General features: G+C 43.2%; 1 protein-coding gene across 1 annotated transcript in view; it reads left to right on the forward strand.

Moving 5' to 3' along the window:
• Nucleotides 1–12,786, forward strand: part of LRSAM1 (leucine rich repeat and sterile alpha motif containing 1) — a 43,555-nt gene that overhangs the window by 12,357 nt on the left and 18,412 nt on the right. The window contains exons 7-16 of the mRNA XM_036749510.1: nucleotides 963–1,047; nucleotides 4,837–4,958; nucleotides 5,754–5,844; nucleotides 6,438–6,568; nucleotides 6,780–6,809; nucleotides 7,876–7,998; nucleotides 9,912–10,051; nucleotides 10,710–10,754; nucleotides 11,516–11,586; nucleotides 12,530–12,629. Of these exons, the coding sequence (XP_036605405.1) occupies nucleotides 963–1,047; nucleotides 4,837–4,958; nucleotides 5,754–5,844; nucleotides 6,438–6,568; nucleotides 6,780–6,809; nucleotides 7,876–7,998; nucleotides 9,912–10,051; nucleotides 10,710–10,754; nucleotides 11,516–11,586; nucleotides 12,530–12,629 (938 nt within the window). The remainder of the gene's footprint in view (nucleotides 1–962; nucleotides 1,048–4,836; nucleotides 4,959–5,753; nucleotides 5,845–6,437; nucleotides 6,569–6,779; nucleotides 6,810–7,875; nucleotides 7,999–9,911; nucleotides 10,052–10,709; nucleotides 10,755–11,515; nucleotides 11,587–12,529; nucleotides 12,630–12,786) is intronic.

Consider the following 12,786-nt stretch of genomic DNA (forward strand, 5'->3'; position numbering starts at 1 on the left):
CAGAGAAGTAAATATAAATTATCTATAAAAGAGATGCAAAATGTTTTCTGTGGGTTGAGAACCCAACAGTTGATGGAATGGAGACAGACCTTTTGTAGGAGGGAACACTCAAACCCTGGGAGGAAGAGGGAGGAGGGATGGCATTCCAGGCATTCCTGGGCAAAGGCATGGAGGTAAGAAAGGGAATTTATATTGGAAATGGGATATAGGCCAGTTTGGCTAGAACAGAGAGAGAGAAGAAAGGAGAGAGAGAGGGAGAATGTTGTATGTGAATGTGAGTGAGTGGGTATAGCAAGACAGAGAAGAAGAGAGGGCAGGCATGAAGCAAGCATGAAGGGAGCTAATGTGAGCATCCTCAGAAAAGACAGGCTGGAGCCAGATTGTGAAGGGCTTTGAATGCTAAGCAAAAGAGATTGTATTTTATGCACTGAGGTTTCTTGTGCAGGGGAGTAACATGATTAAAAGTTTGATTTAGAAATAACCAGGTTAGTAGCAGTGTGGGACTGGATCAGAGAAGAAGGAAATTGAAGGCAGGGAGATCTGCTATGGTGATCTACTGCAGGAAGCTGCTGCGGTGACCCAGTGAGACGCGATAAGGGCCTGCCCCAGAGTGGTGGTCCATGGGAGCCAAGAGAAGGCCGCATGGGTGGCAGTCATCAAGAAGCAGCAAAGCAGACTGGTTTGAATTTCTTTTTCTTTTCTTGCCTTCTTTGAAGGTGCAAATGCCTAATGAAATGGGCAAGAAGTGTTAGGAAGGAGAAGTCCTTCTTAGTGTGCTGAAGGGCCTGAATAATTGTTCAATCCATCATTGAGAAATTGGGAGATGAATTTTAAGCATGTCCTCCCAGTAGTATCTGTGGGGCCCCCAAGACCCCTCCAATGGAAGCTCTGTTGTTCCTCTGGGGAGGTTTTGGTATAGACAACTGGTAGTTTCTTCTTATTCTTTTTTCTCTCTGTCTTAGGTCTTGAATATTGAAAAAAATCATTTGAAATGTCTTCCACAGTCCATCGGGGACCTGGCCCAGCTCCAGACTCTCAATGTGAAAGGTATGAGAGCAGGACAGACTCCTCAGTACTGGTCTCTTCACCTGAGTAAAGATCAGTTAGGCCTGAGCTATCTAGTGCCTGTACATACTTTGAGGAAGCTGGTGGCTCAGTGAGTAGAGCACTTGGGCCTGGAGTCAGGAAGACTTGAGTTCAAATCTAGCCTCAGATATTTCTTAGCTATGTGACCCTGGGGAATTCATTTTACTTCTGCCTGACAAAATGGATCCACTGGAGAAGGAAGTGACAAACCACTCCAGTATCTTTACCATGAAAACCTCAAATGGGGTTGCAAAGGGTCAGACACAACTGAAATGACTGAACAGCATGTGCTTTGAGCAGATATCAAAATTGAAAGAGTGAAAGTATTCTGTAAGGAAAAGCTGCCACAGACTAAATGAGCTGTGGTCATGAATGAGCCCTACAGTGATTAGAGATAAGATTTACCACAAATATCTTAAAGAATATATTTTATTCTTATAAAGTGTATTTAAAGTTTATATCTCATATTTACATTGCCCAGATTTTCTTCCACCTTCCACCTCATGCTTTTCCCAGAGAACCATCTCTTATAACAAATAGATATCATTCCTTCATATTCAACTCACCCTGTGCCCTTTGTGTGCATATATATACATACATATACATGTATATATACATCTACATATATACATACATAGACACACATATGTATATATATGTATACACATATATATGCATATTCCTTTCAGCTACTATGATATTGAAGTCTCATGAATCATATACATCATCTTTCTATGTAGGAATGTAAACAAAACAGTTCAACTTTATTAAGTCCCTTATGATTTCTCTTTCTTGATTACCTTTTCATGCTTCTCTTGATTCTTGTGTTTGAAAGTCAAATTTTCTATTCGGCTCTGGTCTTTTCACTGAGAAAGCTTGAAAGTCCTCTATCTTACTGAAAGTCCATATTTTGCCTTGGAGCATGATACTCAGTTTTGCTGGGTAGGTGATTCTTGGTTTTAATCCTAGCTCCATTGACCTCCAGAATATCATATTCCAAGCCCTTCGGTCCCTTAATGTGGAAGCTGCCAGATCCTGTGTTATCCTAATTGTTTTTCACAATATTCAAATTGTTTCTTTCTGGCTTCTTGCAGTATTTTCTCCTTGACCTAGGAGCTCTGGAATTTGGCGACAATGTTCCTAGGAGTTTTCTTTTTGGGGTCTATTTGAGGAGGTGATCTGTGGATTCTTTCAATTTCTATTTTACCCTCTGGCTCTAGAATATCAGGGCAGTTCTTCTTGATAATATCTTGAAAGATGATATCTAGGCTCTTTTTTTGATCATGGCTTTCAGGTAGTCCAATAATTTTTAAATTATCTCTCCTGGATCTATTTTCTAGGTCAGTGGTTTTTCCAATGAGATATTTCACATTGTCTTCCATTTTTTCATTCCTTTGGTTCTGTTTTATAATATCTTGATTTCTCATCAAGTCACTAGCTTCTACTTGCTCCAATCTCATTTTTAAGGTAGTATTTTCTTCAGTGGTCTTTTGGATCTCCTTTTCCATTTGGCTAATTCTGTCTTTCAAGGCATTCTTCTCCTCATTGGCTTTTTGGAGCTCTTTTGCCATTTGAGTTAGTCTATTTTTTAAAGTGTTATTTTCTTCAATATTTTTTTCAGTATTTTTGGGGGTCTCCTTTAGCAAGTCATTGACTTGTTTTTCATGGTTTTCTTGCATCATTCCATTTCTCGTCCCAATTTTTCCTCTACTTCTCTAACTTGCTTTTCCAACTTCTTTTTGAGCTCTTCCATGGCCTGAGACCAGTTCATGTTTTTCTTGGAGGTTTTTGGTGTAGGCTCTTGGACTTTGTTGACTTCTGACTGTATGTTTTGGTCTTCTTTGTTACCAAAGAAGGATTCCAAAGTCTGAGACTGAATCTGGTTGTGTTTTCGCTGCCTGGCCATGTTCCCAGCCAACTTACTTGACCCTTGAGTTTTTTGTCAGGGTATGACTGCTTGTAGAGCAAAGAGTACTTTGTTCCAAGCTTGAGGGGATGCGCCGTTGATTTCAGAGCTATTTCTATACAGCCAGCTCTGCCACCCCAGCACTCCTCCTTCCTCAAGAACCACCAACCCGGACCTGACACAAATCTTCAGCAGGCTCTGCACTCCTGCTCTGATCTGCCACTTAATTCCTCCCACCAGGAGGGCCTGGGGCCAGAAGTAACTGCAGCTGTAGTTCTGTAGTTGCACCTCCCCCGCTGCCCCTGGGGCGGTGGCCAAACCTTGAACTCTGTCCCCCGCAGCTTTTCCCACTAACCTTCTCTGTTGTCTTTGGTGTTTGTGGGTTGAGAAGTCTGGTAACTGCCACAGCTCACTGATTCAGGGTGCTAGGGCCTGTCCTGCCTGGCTCCTGGTCTAGTTGGTCCTGCTGCCTCCCACACTGAGCTCTGCTCCCCTCCATTCCGTGTGTGATAGACCTCATCCAGTGATCATCCAGGCTGTCTTGGGCTGGCTCCCTGCTTCCCTCTGCTCTTTTGTGGGTTCTGCAGTCACAAATAGTTTTTCTTAAATGAGGAAAGGAGAGAAAAAAAATTCAACAGATCAGGTGAATACAGAAAAAATCAAAACAAAACCCCACCCCTGATGCTGTGTGCAGTCGTCTCCTGCCTCTTCGGAGAAGCCAGGGGTAACATCTTCCCACATCCCTTCTTTGAAGCCAAACTTGTTATTTATCATTTTCAAAACATTCCATTTTGGTTGATCTATGGTTGTTCTATGTACATTGTTGTAGTCATTATGTGTACTGTTTTCTTGCCTCTGTTTACTTTGTATCAGTTCAGATAAATCTTTCTGTGTTTCTCTGTATTCATTATTTCTTATAGCACAGTAACATGCCATTACATTTATGTCCCTTTAGCCATTCCCCATTGTGTGGGCATCTGCTTTGTTTCCAATGTATTTTGGTGTATTTGGAGCTTTCTTTTTATCAGTGATCTACTCAGTGTATGTGCCTCTCAGTGGAATCTCTAGGTCAAGGGGTAGAAGCATTTTAGTCACTTCATGTGCATAATTCCAAATTACTTCCCAGAATGGTTCTACCATTTCACAGTTCTACCAGCAGTACATTAACATGCCTATCTTTCCACATCTCCTCCAACACTGACAATTTCTATCTTTTGTCTTCTTTGCCAATTTGCTGGGCATGAGGTAAAGTGCCAGGGTTGTTTCGATTTGCGTTTCTCATATAATTACTGATTTTGATACTTCTTTCATATTAATAGTTTGCAATTCATCTTTTGAAAAATGTTCGTTCATGTCTTTTGGTCTCTTCTCTACTGGGGAATGGCTTTTATTATTATATGTTTTCTGTCAATTTTCTGTATTTTGTGGATAGCAACCCCTTATCAGGGATACTTGATATGAAGATTGTTTTCCCCAATTGACCATTCCCCTTTTCCCAACACTGGGTTTTAATGGCTTCTCAGATTCAAAACATTTTGATACAAGTGGTAGATGGGGTTGGAAGTCAGGCCTGGAAGACTCAGCTTTTCACTCTTTCTCATTGTTTGATCTTAAGCGGGTTGCTTCTCCCTGTAGTGCATTAGTATCTCCATTTAGGGCTGTCAGAATGTTTGAGAGAGAGTGGATCGTGCTCAATGTATTGATTGTGTTGGAATATGTGACAGAAGATCTCCCCCCACCTCCTCACATGTGTCAGACCCAGGGGCTTTACTCAGACGAGTTCAGTGGCAATCAGTCAGTCACTAGTTGGAGAACTGAGCTGTGTGCTTGGGATTTTTCTGTAGATAACAAACTGAAGGATCTACCTGACACCTTGGGGGAACTTCGTAGCTTACGCACTCTTGACATCAGTGAAAATCTGATACAGAGACTGCCCCAGATGCTGGCTCATGTCCGGACCCTAGAGGTAAAATGGAGCCATGTTCATCATAGCTTGTATTCCTTGTTTTACCCTTCTGCAAAGTGGACAGCTCTCTCTTTTAGGAAAATGATCAAGAAACAAGCATTTCTTAAACACCTACTATGTGCCAGGCACTGTGCTAGACCTCAAGGATGCAGAGGCAAAATGAAACAGTCCTTGTCCTCAAGGAGTTTACAGTCTTTTAGGGGAGTTAACGTGTACACGTATAGATATACACAAAATAAACACAAAGTAGTTTGGAGGGGGAGGCTCTAGCAACTGCTGGAGTGGGGGGCATTGGGAAAGGCCTCATATAGGAAGTTGCTTTTGAGTTGAGCTTTGAAGGAAACTAGGAATTCTAAGAAGCAGAAGTGAGGAAGGAGTACATTCCAGGTATGAGGGACAGCCTGTGCAAATGCAAAGAGGTGGGAGATGGAGCTTTTCTTGTGAGGAACAGCAGGAAGACCAGTTTGTTTGGGCCATAGAATACTTGAAGGGGAGTAATGTATAGTAATGCTTGAAAAGTAAGTGAGGGCTTTAAATGCCAGACAGATGAGTTTATCTTTGATTATAGCATTAATAGTAGCCCTCTAGAGTTTATCGACTAGAGGAGTGTGATATGAAATGACAAGACAATCCCAAGAATTAAAAACTTGGTGACGTTCTTCATTGGTAGAGCAAGGTTTCTTTGTTTTTGTTTTTTTTAAAGTTCTAAGGAGCTAGCCTCAGGCTGACAAATATTGGAAGAGTGGGAGGTATCAGGTATATTGGAGGCTTGCTTCCACCCTTGATGTTTTGCAGACTCTGAGCCTCGATGCCACGTCCATGGTCTATCCACCTGAGGCTGTGTGTAGTATGGGTACAGAGGCCATTCAGCAATTTCTCTGCAAAGGTAAAATCGAAGGTTTGGTTTCTGGTGTTGTTTTTATCACTACATGAAACTCTCAAACATGAGTGTAGGCATTGGAAGAGAAACATGTTCAGAGTGTTCTTTGAGCCCCTTAGGTGTGCTTTATTGTGTTGATGAGCCAGATCCCAGGGTCTTTCTGCAAAGTAATGATTTCCTGGGCCAACTTACCATGCTGTCCACCCCAGGACCCGAGGTCCTTTCTGTCTTGCTCCTGGAGCCTTGTCTCCCTTTCTGTCAGATACCCACCCAAATTTAAATACTGTAAATAATTGTTTTAGGTTTGGGCTTTACCTGCTTCTATTATCCACATTGTTATTCCCTTCCATTTGGGAAAATCAGGGCTCTGCCCTTTGCCATGTTTTTTTTTTTTTTCAGTCCAGGGACATGTATGCAGGTGATTATTCTCATGGGAAAGCTTGCATTTGTCAGAGAGAAGATTCTTCTAATTAGAAAACGAATCTATAGAAAGTGGTGGGAGAAGATGTTTAGCTTCAAGACCAGCTGGGGGCTCTGGTCTGGCCCAGGTCCTTGTCTTTTGTTGTCATTTGTATAGGCCTGGCCCTGCTCTTTTTCAGAATCTGGGCTCGAGTACTACCCACCCTCCCAGTTCTTGCTCCCAGTGTTGGAAAGAGATGAAGGAGAGACTTCGGTGGATAGTACTGATGGAGTAATTTGCAGCTATGTAAAGGAAGAGACTGAGTGGCAGGTGAGGATCAGCATGCTGCCTCAGAGACCCTGCCCTCTAGACAGAAATACTTAGGGGGCTCCTACCAAATGGGTGCCTAGCAGAAGCCCTGATGTTTCTTGTCCTGTCTGTACTTCAAAGACTGCTGTAAGACTTGAGCGTTAGATGGTTCTGCTGGGGTCCTTGTACCAACTCCCCTTTCTCTAAACTGCTATTATATTTTCTTTTTCAGAATAAATTTTTAGATTATGAGAAGAGAAAGGTGAGCAAACATGCAGAAGTCCTACATCTTTGAAAAATGGAAGCCTGCAAAAACAGGAGGGTTTGAGGTGGACATGTTGGAAAAACCCTGTGTTTCATTCTCTCTGAGAAGAGAATTCAACTCTAATTTTCCTTTTAATAACAATAACAGCATTGTCTTTGAGAAGAACTGGCATGACTGTTCCTAGGTGCTGTCTTGGTGGTTGGCACCAGAGTTGATAGGAGCGCTGTTCTTGGACCTGCTTTCAGTTCCTGTCTCTGACATTTACTAGCTATGGGGCTGTGTGCAGTCACTGAACTCTTCCCAGGCTCCCTCTTCGAATCTGCAAAATGAGCATAGCAGCATTCAGATGATTTAATGTGTGTTGAATGCTCCGCAAAGTTTAAAACTACATAAATATTAGCTTTATTTTTTATTCTAATTGTTGTTCAGCCTCAGGGTGTCTCTGAAGGCCTGGAAGAGCTGAGCTGTAGTGGCCCCACTCTGCACATAGACACGGACAACAGAAGAAGTGTAACCCAATTCCTCTTATCAGGCAGGGCAGAAAAGGTTTAACCTGGCCCTGTGCTAAAACAAGCTGTGGCTGTTTCAACCAAGAAGCCAACGCACTACCCAAACTAAATATTTCTCTATTCCCTGCAGACATTTTATCGCTCTTAGTGATTCTTAAGAATCTGAGCTGGAAAAGTGTAGGTATTGTTTTTCTCCCTGTAGCCTTGACTTTTTCCCTGACCTTTTCTTGGGTATGAAAGAACTAGGACAGGTGATGTGTTATGTTTTAGCTTGATTTTCACAGGTTGGAGCATTAACCGTTCCAGTTCACTGCCCCAGAAATCTCTGTCAGTCTGTACACTCTACTTCAGCATCTGTCTGTCACCCACTTACGTGCAATGCCACCTATACAGCTTTCTTCAGTGTGAAAAGTTGCTTGTTATCAAGAGATATTCAGGCTTGGGGGTTGATCTTCTTTGTGTTGGCCATCTGGCCTCTATTGAGAAGACAGCAAGATCTGGAAACAGCTCATTCCATTTTCTTGCTGTGACCCTTCGGACCCCTCTTCTCTCAGGAACAGAAGATGCTGGAGAAGCTAGAATTTGAACGTCGCCTAGAAATTGGGCAGCGGGAGCATGCCCAGCTCCTCCAGCAAAGCAACAGTCAAAAGGATGAGATACTGCAGACCGTCAAAGAGGTGCGTCCCTTCCAGGCCCATGTGCAGCAGCCAGTAGTTGCCGTTAGCATGGGGCTGGCCAGACTGTGTTGGGTCCGCCAATACATTTTTGGCATAGTGAGGTAGGATCCAGAGATGGGAACAGTATTAGGCCATTGTTCTCAGATGATTGAGCCCCTTGTAGACCAGACTCTCTTTCTCTTCTGCAAACTACTTTTACCCTGGCATATGAGTTCCAGATGACTCAGAGATAAGCTAGCCTTTTGTGGCATGTGAGTACTGTCCTGGTGGCCTTTATTTCCTGAGACTTTCCCCAGGACCGACACCTATCATGTCTCCCTAAGTCATATGCTTTATTTAGTGAGGAGGCAGGGATGGGCAGATCCTGCCATGGTTTGGCTGGCAGTGTCACTAGACATGTCATTCAGAGATTGTAACTTGGATTGACCGTATCTCTGGCTGAAATCCGAGTTTTTAAATCATTATGCCGTAGCACGAGTTTGACTTGGTCAGACTTCCTGATCTCTCTACCAAACAGAAGTTTATATTTAGTACGTTCTAAATTTTGTCCCCTTCCATGACATCACATGGATTGCCTGCCTCACTCTGTGTGATCCTGACTTGGGAAGAAGCTGTGTGGTATGGGGTGCCCTGAGTCCTGGACTTGGAGTGGGAGGACCTGGTGTGAATCCTGACCCTGCTGCATGATCTGGGTGACTTTAGGCAAGTCAGTTTCCTCATCCACAAAGTGGAGGGAGCAGTCAATCCCAGATTAATTTCAATGACCAATCTTGATAATGTGTATGAGAAGTGTGAAATGACATACCTTCTCTCCTGAGGGATCATGGGAGCACCATGTGGCTGCAAGGAGGGGTGTCATTTGGATCCCAGACGTAAAGCTGGAAGGGATTTTAGTAGTCATCCAGTTGCATCCTCTCATTTTACAGAGAAGGAGAATAATGCATCTGAAAGATGCATTATTTTTTTCCAAGGTCTCATAGTCAGTGATCCAAATCACTCTGGCTCTCATCAGTTGGCCAATAGTAGGTTCCAGGCCAAACCTGGAATGATCAGGCCAAGCCCTACCTGATCATTGTTTGGGTCCTGATCGGCTAAGAGTAAATGTAATAACCCTGAGGGTCTTCCCCTCCCAGATTGATTTTTTTTTTTTGACTAGGTAAAAGAGACTATCTCTGCCTCATTTCTTACTTAGTGTTTTCACTGAATGGGCATTGCCTCAGTCAAACTGAGACTTATCTCCAGTCATCCTCATCTATATCTGGACCCAGATGTCTCTGGAAGAGAAAGTACGGCTGGTGACTTTGCACAGTCCTGCCTCACTTAAATCCAATTTACTTGTACGTCACGGCATCACCTCCCTGCTGTCATGGTCCTTTTCCAGAACAAAGGACAAACAACTACAGTTAAGTGGAAGAGCAAGGATTTCCACCTGGGGTGTCTGACCTCAAGACCAGTGTTCTTTCATCACACTGCTCTGTTTTATCTGTCAGTTCTGCTGAACTGTTTTCTTAGGTAGAAAAGAGTATTCAGTTGGGTGGCAGCATTTCCGGAAATGATCGGTGTAAAAAATAAAAAGCATTGATGAAAATTTAAGTTCAAAAAAACAAAAACAGTTAAACCTAATCATCTAAGGTCCCTTCTGCTCCCAACTCCTACCAAGATCCTATGAATCTCTGGTGGACTGCAGGTGGAGTCCTAACTGTCTCTTTCCCTGCCATTGTTTTCTTTGTGCAGTGAGATCTCCCTGAAGGACAGGGATTTGTGAACACAGGGACACCTCCGCACCTCATTTTTGCTCTTCCTTCAGCCCTGGCCCTAAAAGCACCTGCATCCCAGTTTATTGAGGAATGGGAAGCTCTGACTCCTTGGATTTGCAAGCTTCCCTGCTTCAAGTACTCTGCTTTCTGCTACAGGAGCAGTTTCGACTGGAAAAGGGCCTGTGTGAGCATCAGCGCTACCTGGATGGAGAACGTCAGCGTCTACAGGAACAACTGAAGCAAACAGAACAGAGCATCTCGAGCCGGATTCAGAGGCTCCTCGAAGATAATCAGAAGTGAGCCTCCTAGGCCCCCAGAATCACCCTTCCCTGGTGTGCCTGGCCTCCAGCGGGCAGCCTGCTGCTACACATAGAAAGGTCTTGGCATCCAAGCCAACTTTATACATAGGCAGCTGCCTCCATAGTTTGATTTGAGGGGCACTGGGAAGGCCCCGTGCCAAAAAATATCTCCCATCAGGAATTATGGATGCCTAAGATTCTGTCATTCAGGATTCATTCTTTAGGTGAAGGCATCAGCCCTTTAAAATGCAATTGCCCTGAAAGAGTTGCATATCATCAATACCATTTTAGGGTGATTTGTTCATCGGGGCCTTTCCAAGGTGACAGCTAGCTGATAGCAAGTTTTATTTTTATTCTTATAAGGGAGGGGAGCTATAGGGGGTCTGGGTTATCATGAAGGCAATGGACTTCTGAGACAAAACGAGGGATTCTGGAGCATACCGCAGCACAGGGGAGAGGAGAGGCCTCAACACAAACTTCTTCTCTTTGAGATCTAGCTATGCCTTGCCTTCTTTAGGCAACAAGTCTTTACTTACTAAGTGCCCAGTCCCAGTGCCAGGTGTTCTAATTCCTCGGGTACGTCAGGGATACAGGAGCTGGTTCTTGCAATAATAAAGTTATCTGACTCTGAAAAACCTTTTGGTCCTCTCCACAGACAAAGGAAAAATTCTGACATCTTGAAGTCACTAGAAAACGAGAGGTATGTATGTAGCTTATCACAATCTTGTTGGAGCTAGCTTAGGGGCAGGCTGCTCTTTTTCCCTAGACACCCCTTACATTTTTCTTCCTATGAGCTGTGAGAATTACATCACAGCCTCTTACCAAAAAAATTCCCAACAGTGTTGGGGACGGACATCTACCTCATTTTACCCACTATTGGGAAGCTGTTTCCCCTGGGAAATGATTGGATTAGAAATTAATTATTAGCTTCAGATTATTTTAAAATACCCATTAGAAACTTACGTCCTAAGGTCACCTGGGTTCCCAAAATAAGATTCAGGATTTTCCACTACCATTTTGATCCACATCAACATCTGGTCCTCTTTATCATTAATAGTTATAGGGGCAGCTAGGTGGTGCAGTGAGTAAGAGCGCTGGCCCTGGAGTCAGGAGGACCCGAGTTCAAAAGCGGCCTCAGACACTTGACACATATACTAGCTGTGTGACCTTGGGCAAGTCACTTAACCCCAATTGCCCTGCCTTCCCCCCTGCAAAAAAATAAAAGTAAAAAAAAATAGTTAATTAGCAGGGTCTCCCTTGTGTATGTGAGTTAATATTTTTTTCCTACTGTGAGGTTTTTGAAAATTGACTCCTCAGCACCTCTCATCCCGTAAGGGAATTCAGTTAATTACTGATGGTGCTTTGGGAACATAGGTGCTTAATTAGGATGCCCAATGAGCATCTTCATCTGATATAACTAGATTTGATGTTACTTTTTTTTTATGAATGAAAACTTTCCAGAATAAAGATGGAGCAACTAATGGCCATAACCCAGGAAGAGACTGAGAATCTGCGCCAAAGAGAGATTGCCTGTAAGTCTTAGAGGCAGGGGCTGAGTCCTGCATTGATGCAACCACTGGTTACATGGGGAATAGGAAGACCTATGTTGGGCAACTAGCAGAGATTTACTTAGCTAATCTATGGCTGTGGTTTGTACTCTTTTGCGTTCTGAAGCTGATTGATATCCTCTTTCTGTCATCTCCTGGGGAGATATAACCTACTCTTCATTATTCAGGGTAATGGGGGAAAGCCTACCCATGTCAGAATCATGGTTAATTGAAATAATATACAAATTGTACATTAGGAATTAGTCTAGGCAAATGAGGCAGCTACTTACTATCTAAAACACTAATTTTTCAGTTTAGAATCCGGCATCTAGCATAGTTTTGTTCAGCCAGGGCACAGTATCATACTTAGCTGATATTTTCAAATTTGTAAGCAATGCAGTGGAAAAGACCAATATAATCCTTTAAAAATAATTACTTTATTGGAGCATCTGTTTCTCAAATTCTTGCTCCATGTTGTCCCACTGGAGCTATTTCAGGTTTAGGTTTTCTGAGGGCAGTGACACCTTAGAATACTCCCTTTGGTGTTCCTACTGGGATAGGTCCATCCTACTATCTAAGGTGGCCAGTAAGGTTTGGGCCAGAGAAGCTTAAATTTGGGGTCTGGAAGGAGGCTGGGATGATTTAGGGAATGGTTGTTGTTGGTTAATGTGTATACACTTTTCCAGGCTAATTAGAATTTTGGGGGCCAAGCAGCTTTTATGAAACAATTAGCCCGGCTTCCCTAAATACTGTATTTACTCATGTAATGGTTATATCTCTATCTTGGGATTATCCAGACCAATATTATGTGAATTATGTAACAGGGTAGGTCTTTGGGAGTTGCTGAATTGTCAGCTGACAAGGCTAGGATTCCAGTGTCCCCAACCCATCTTGAAAGATTGTGACAGGTCTTTGGTTTTTTCCCCAGCCGCCATGCAGCGGATGTTGACAGAGAGTTGCAAGAACAGATTCATTCAAATGACTTATGAGTCTCAAAAGCAAAATCTGGTCAAGCAGGCCTGTTCCAGGTAAGGTCTGAAGGAACCCTAGGCCTGTAAAGAGGGATTGGGCCGTGGAGGGCAGGGGAGTTTGGTAGCATCCCACGGCTGGCGATTGAGACGTCTGTGTTCTCTCTTCCCTCCTCTGCCCTAAACTCACTGTGCAGTCTTGACCAGGTTGTTTCCT

The sequence above is a fragment of the Trichosurus vulpecula genome, chromosome 3 (genome assembly GCF_011100635.1).
Source record: "Trichosurus vulpecula isolate mTriVul1 chromosome 3, mTriVul1.pri, whole genome shotgun sequence".
Classification (NCBI taxonomy): domain Eukaryota; kingdom Metazoa; phylum Chordata; class Mammalia; order Diprotodontia; family Phalangeridae; genus Trichosurus; species Trichosurus vulpecula.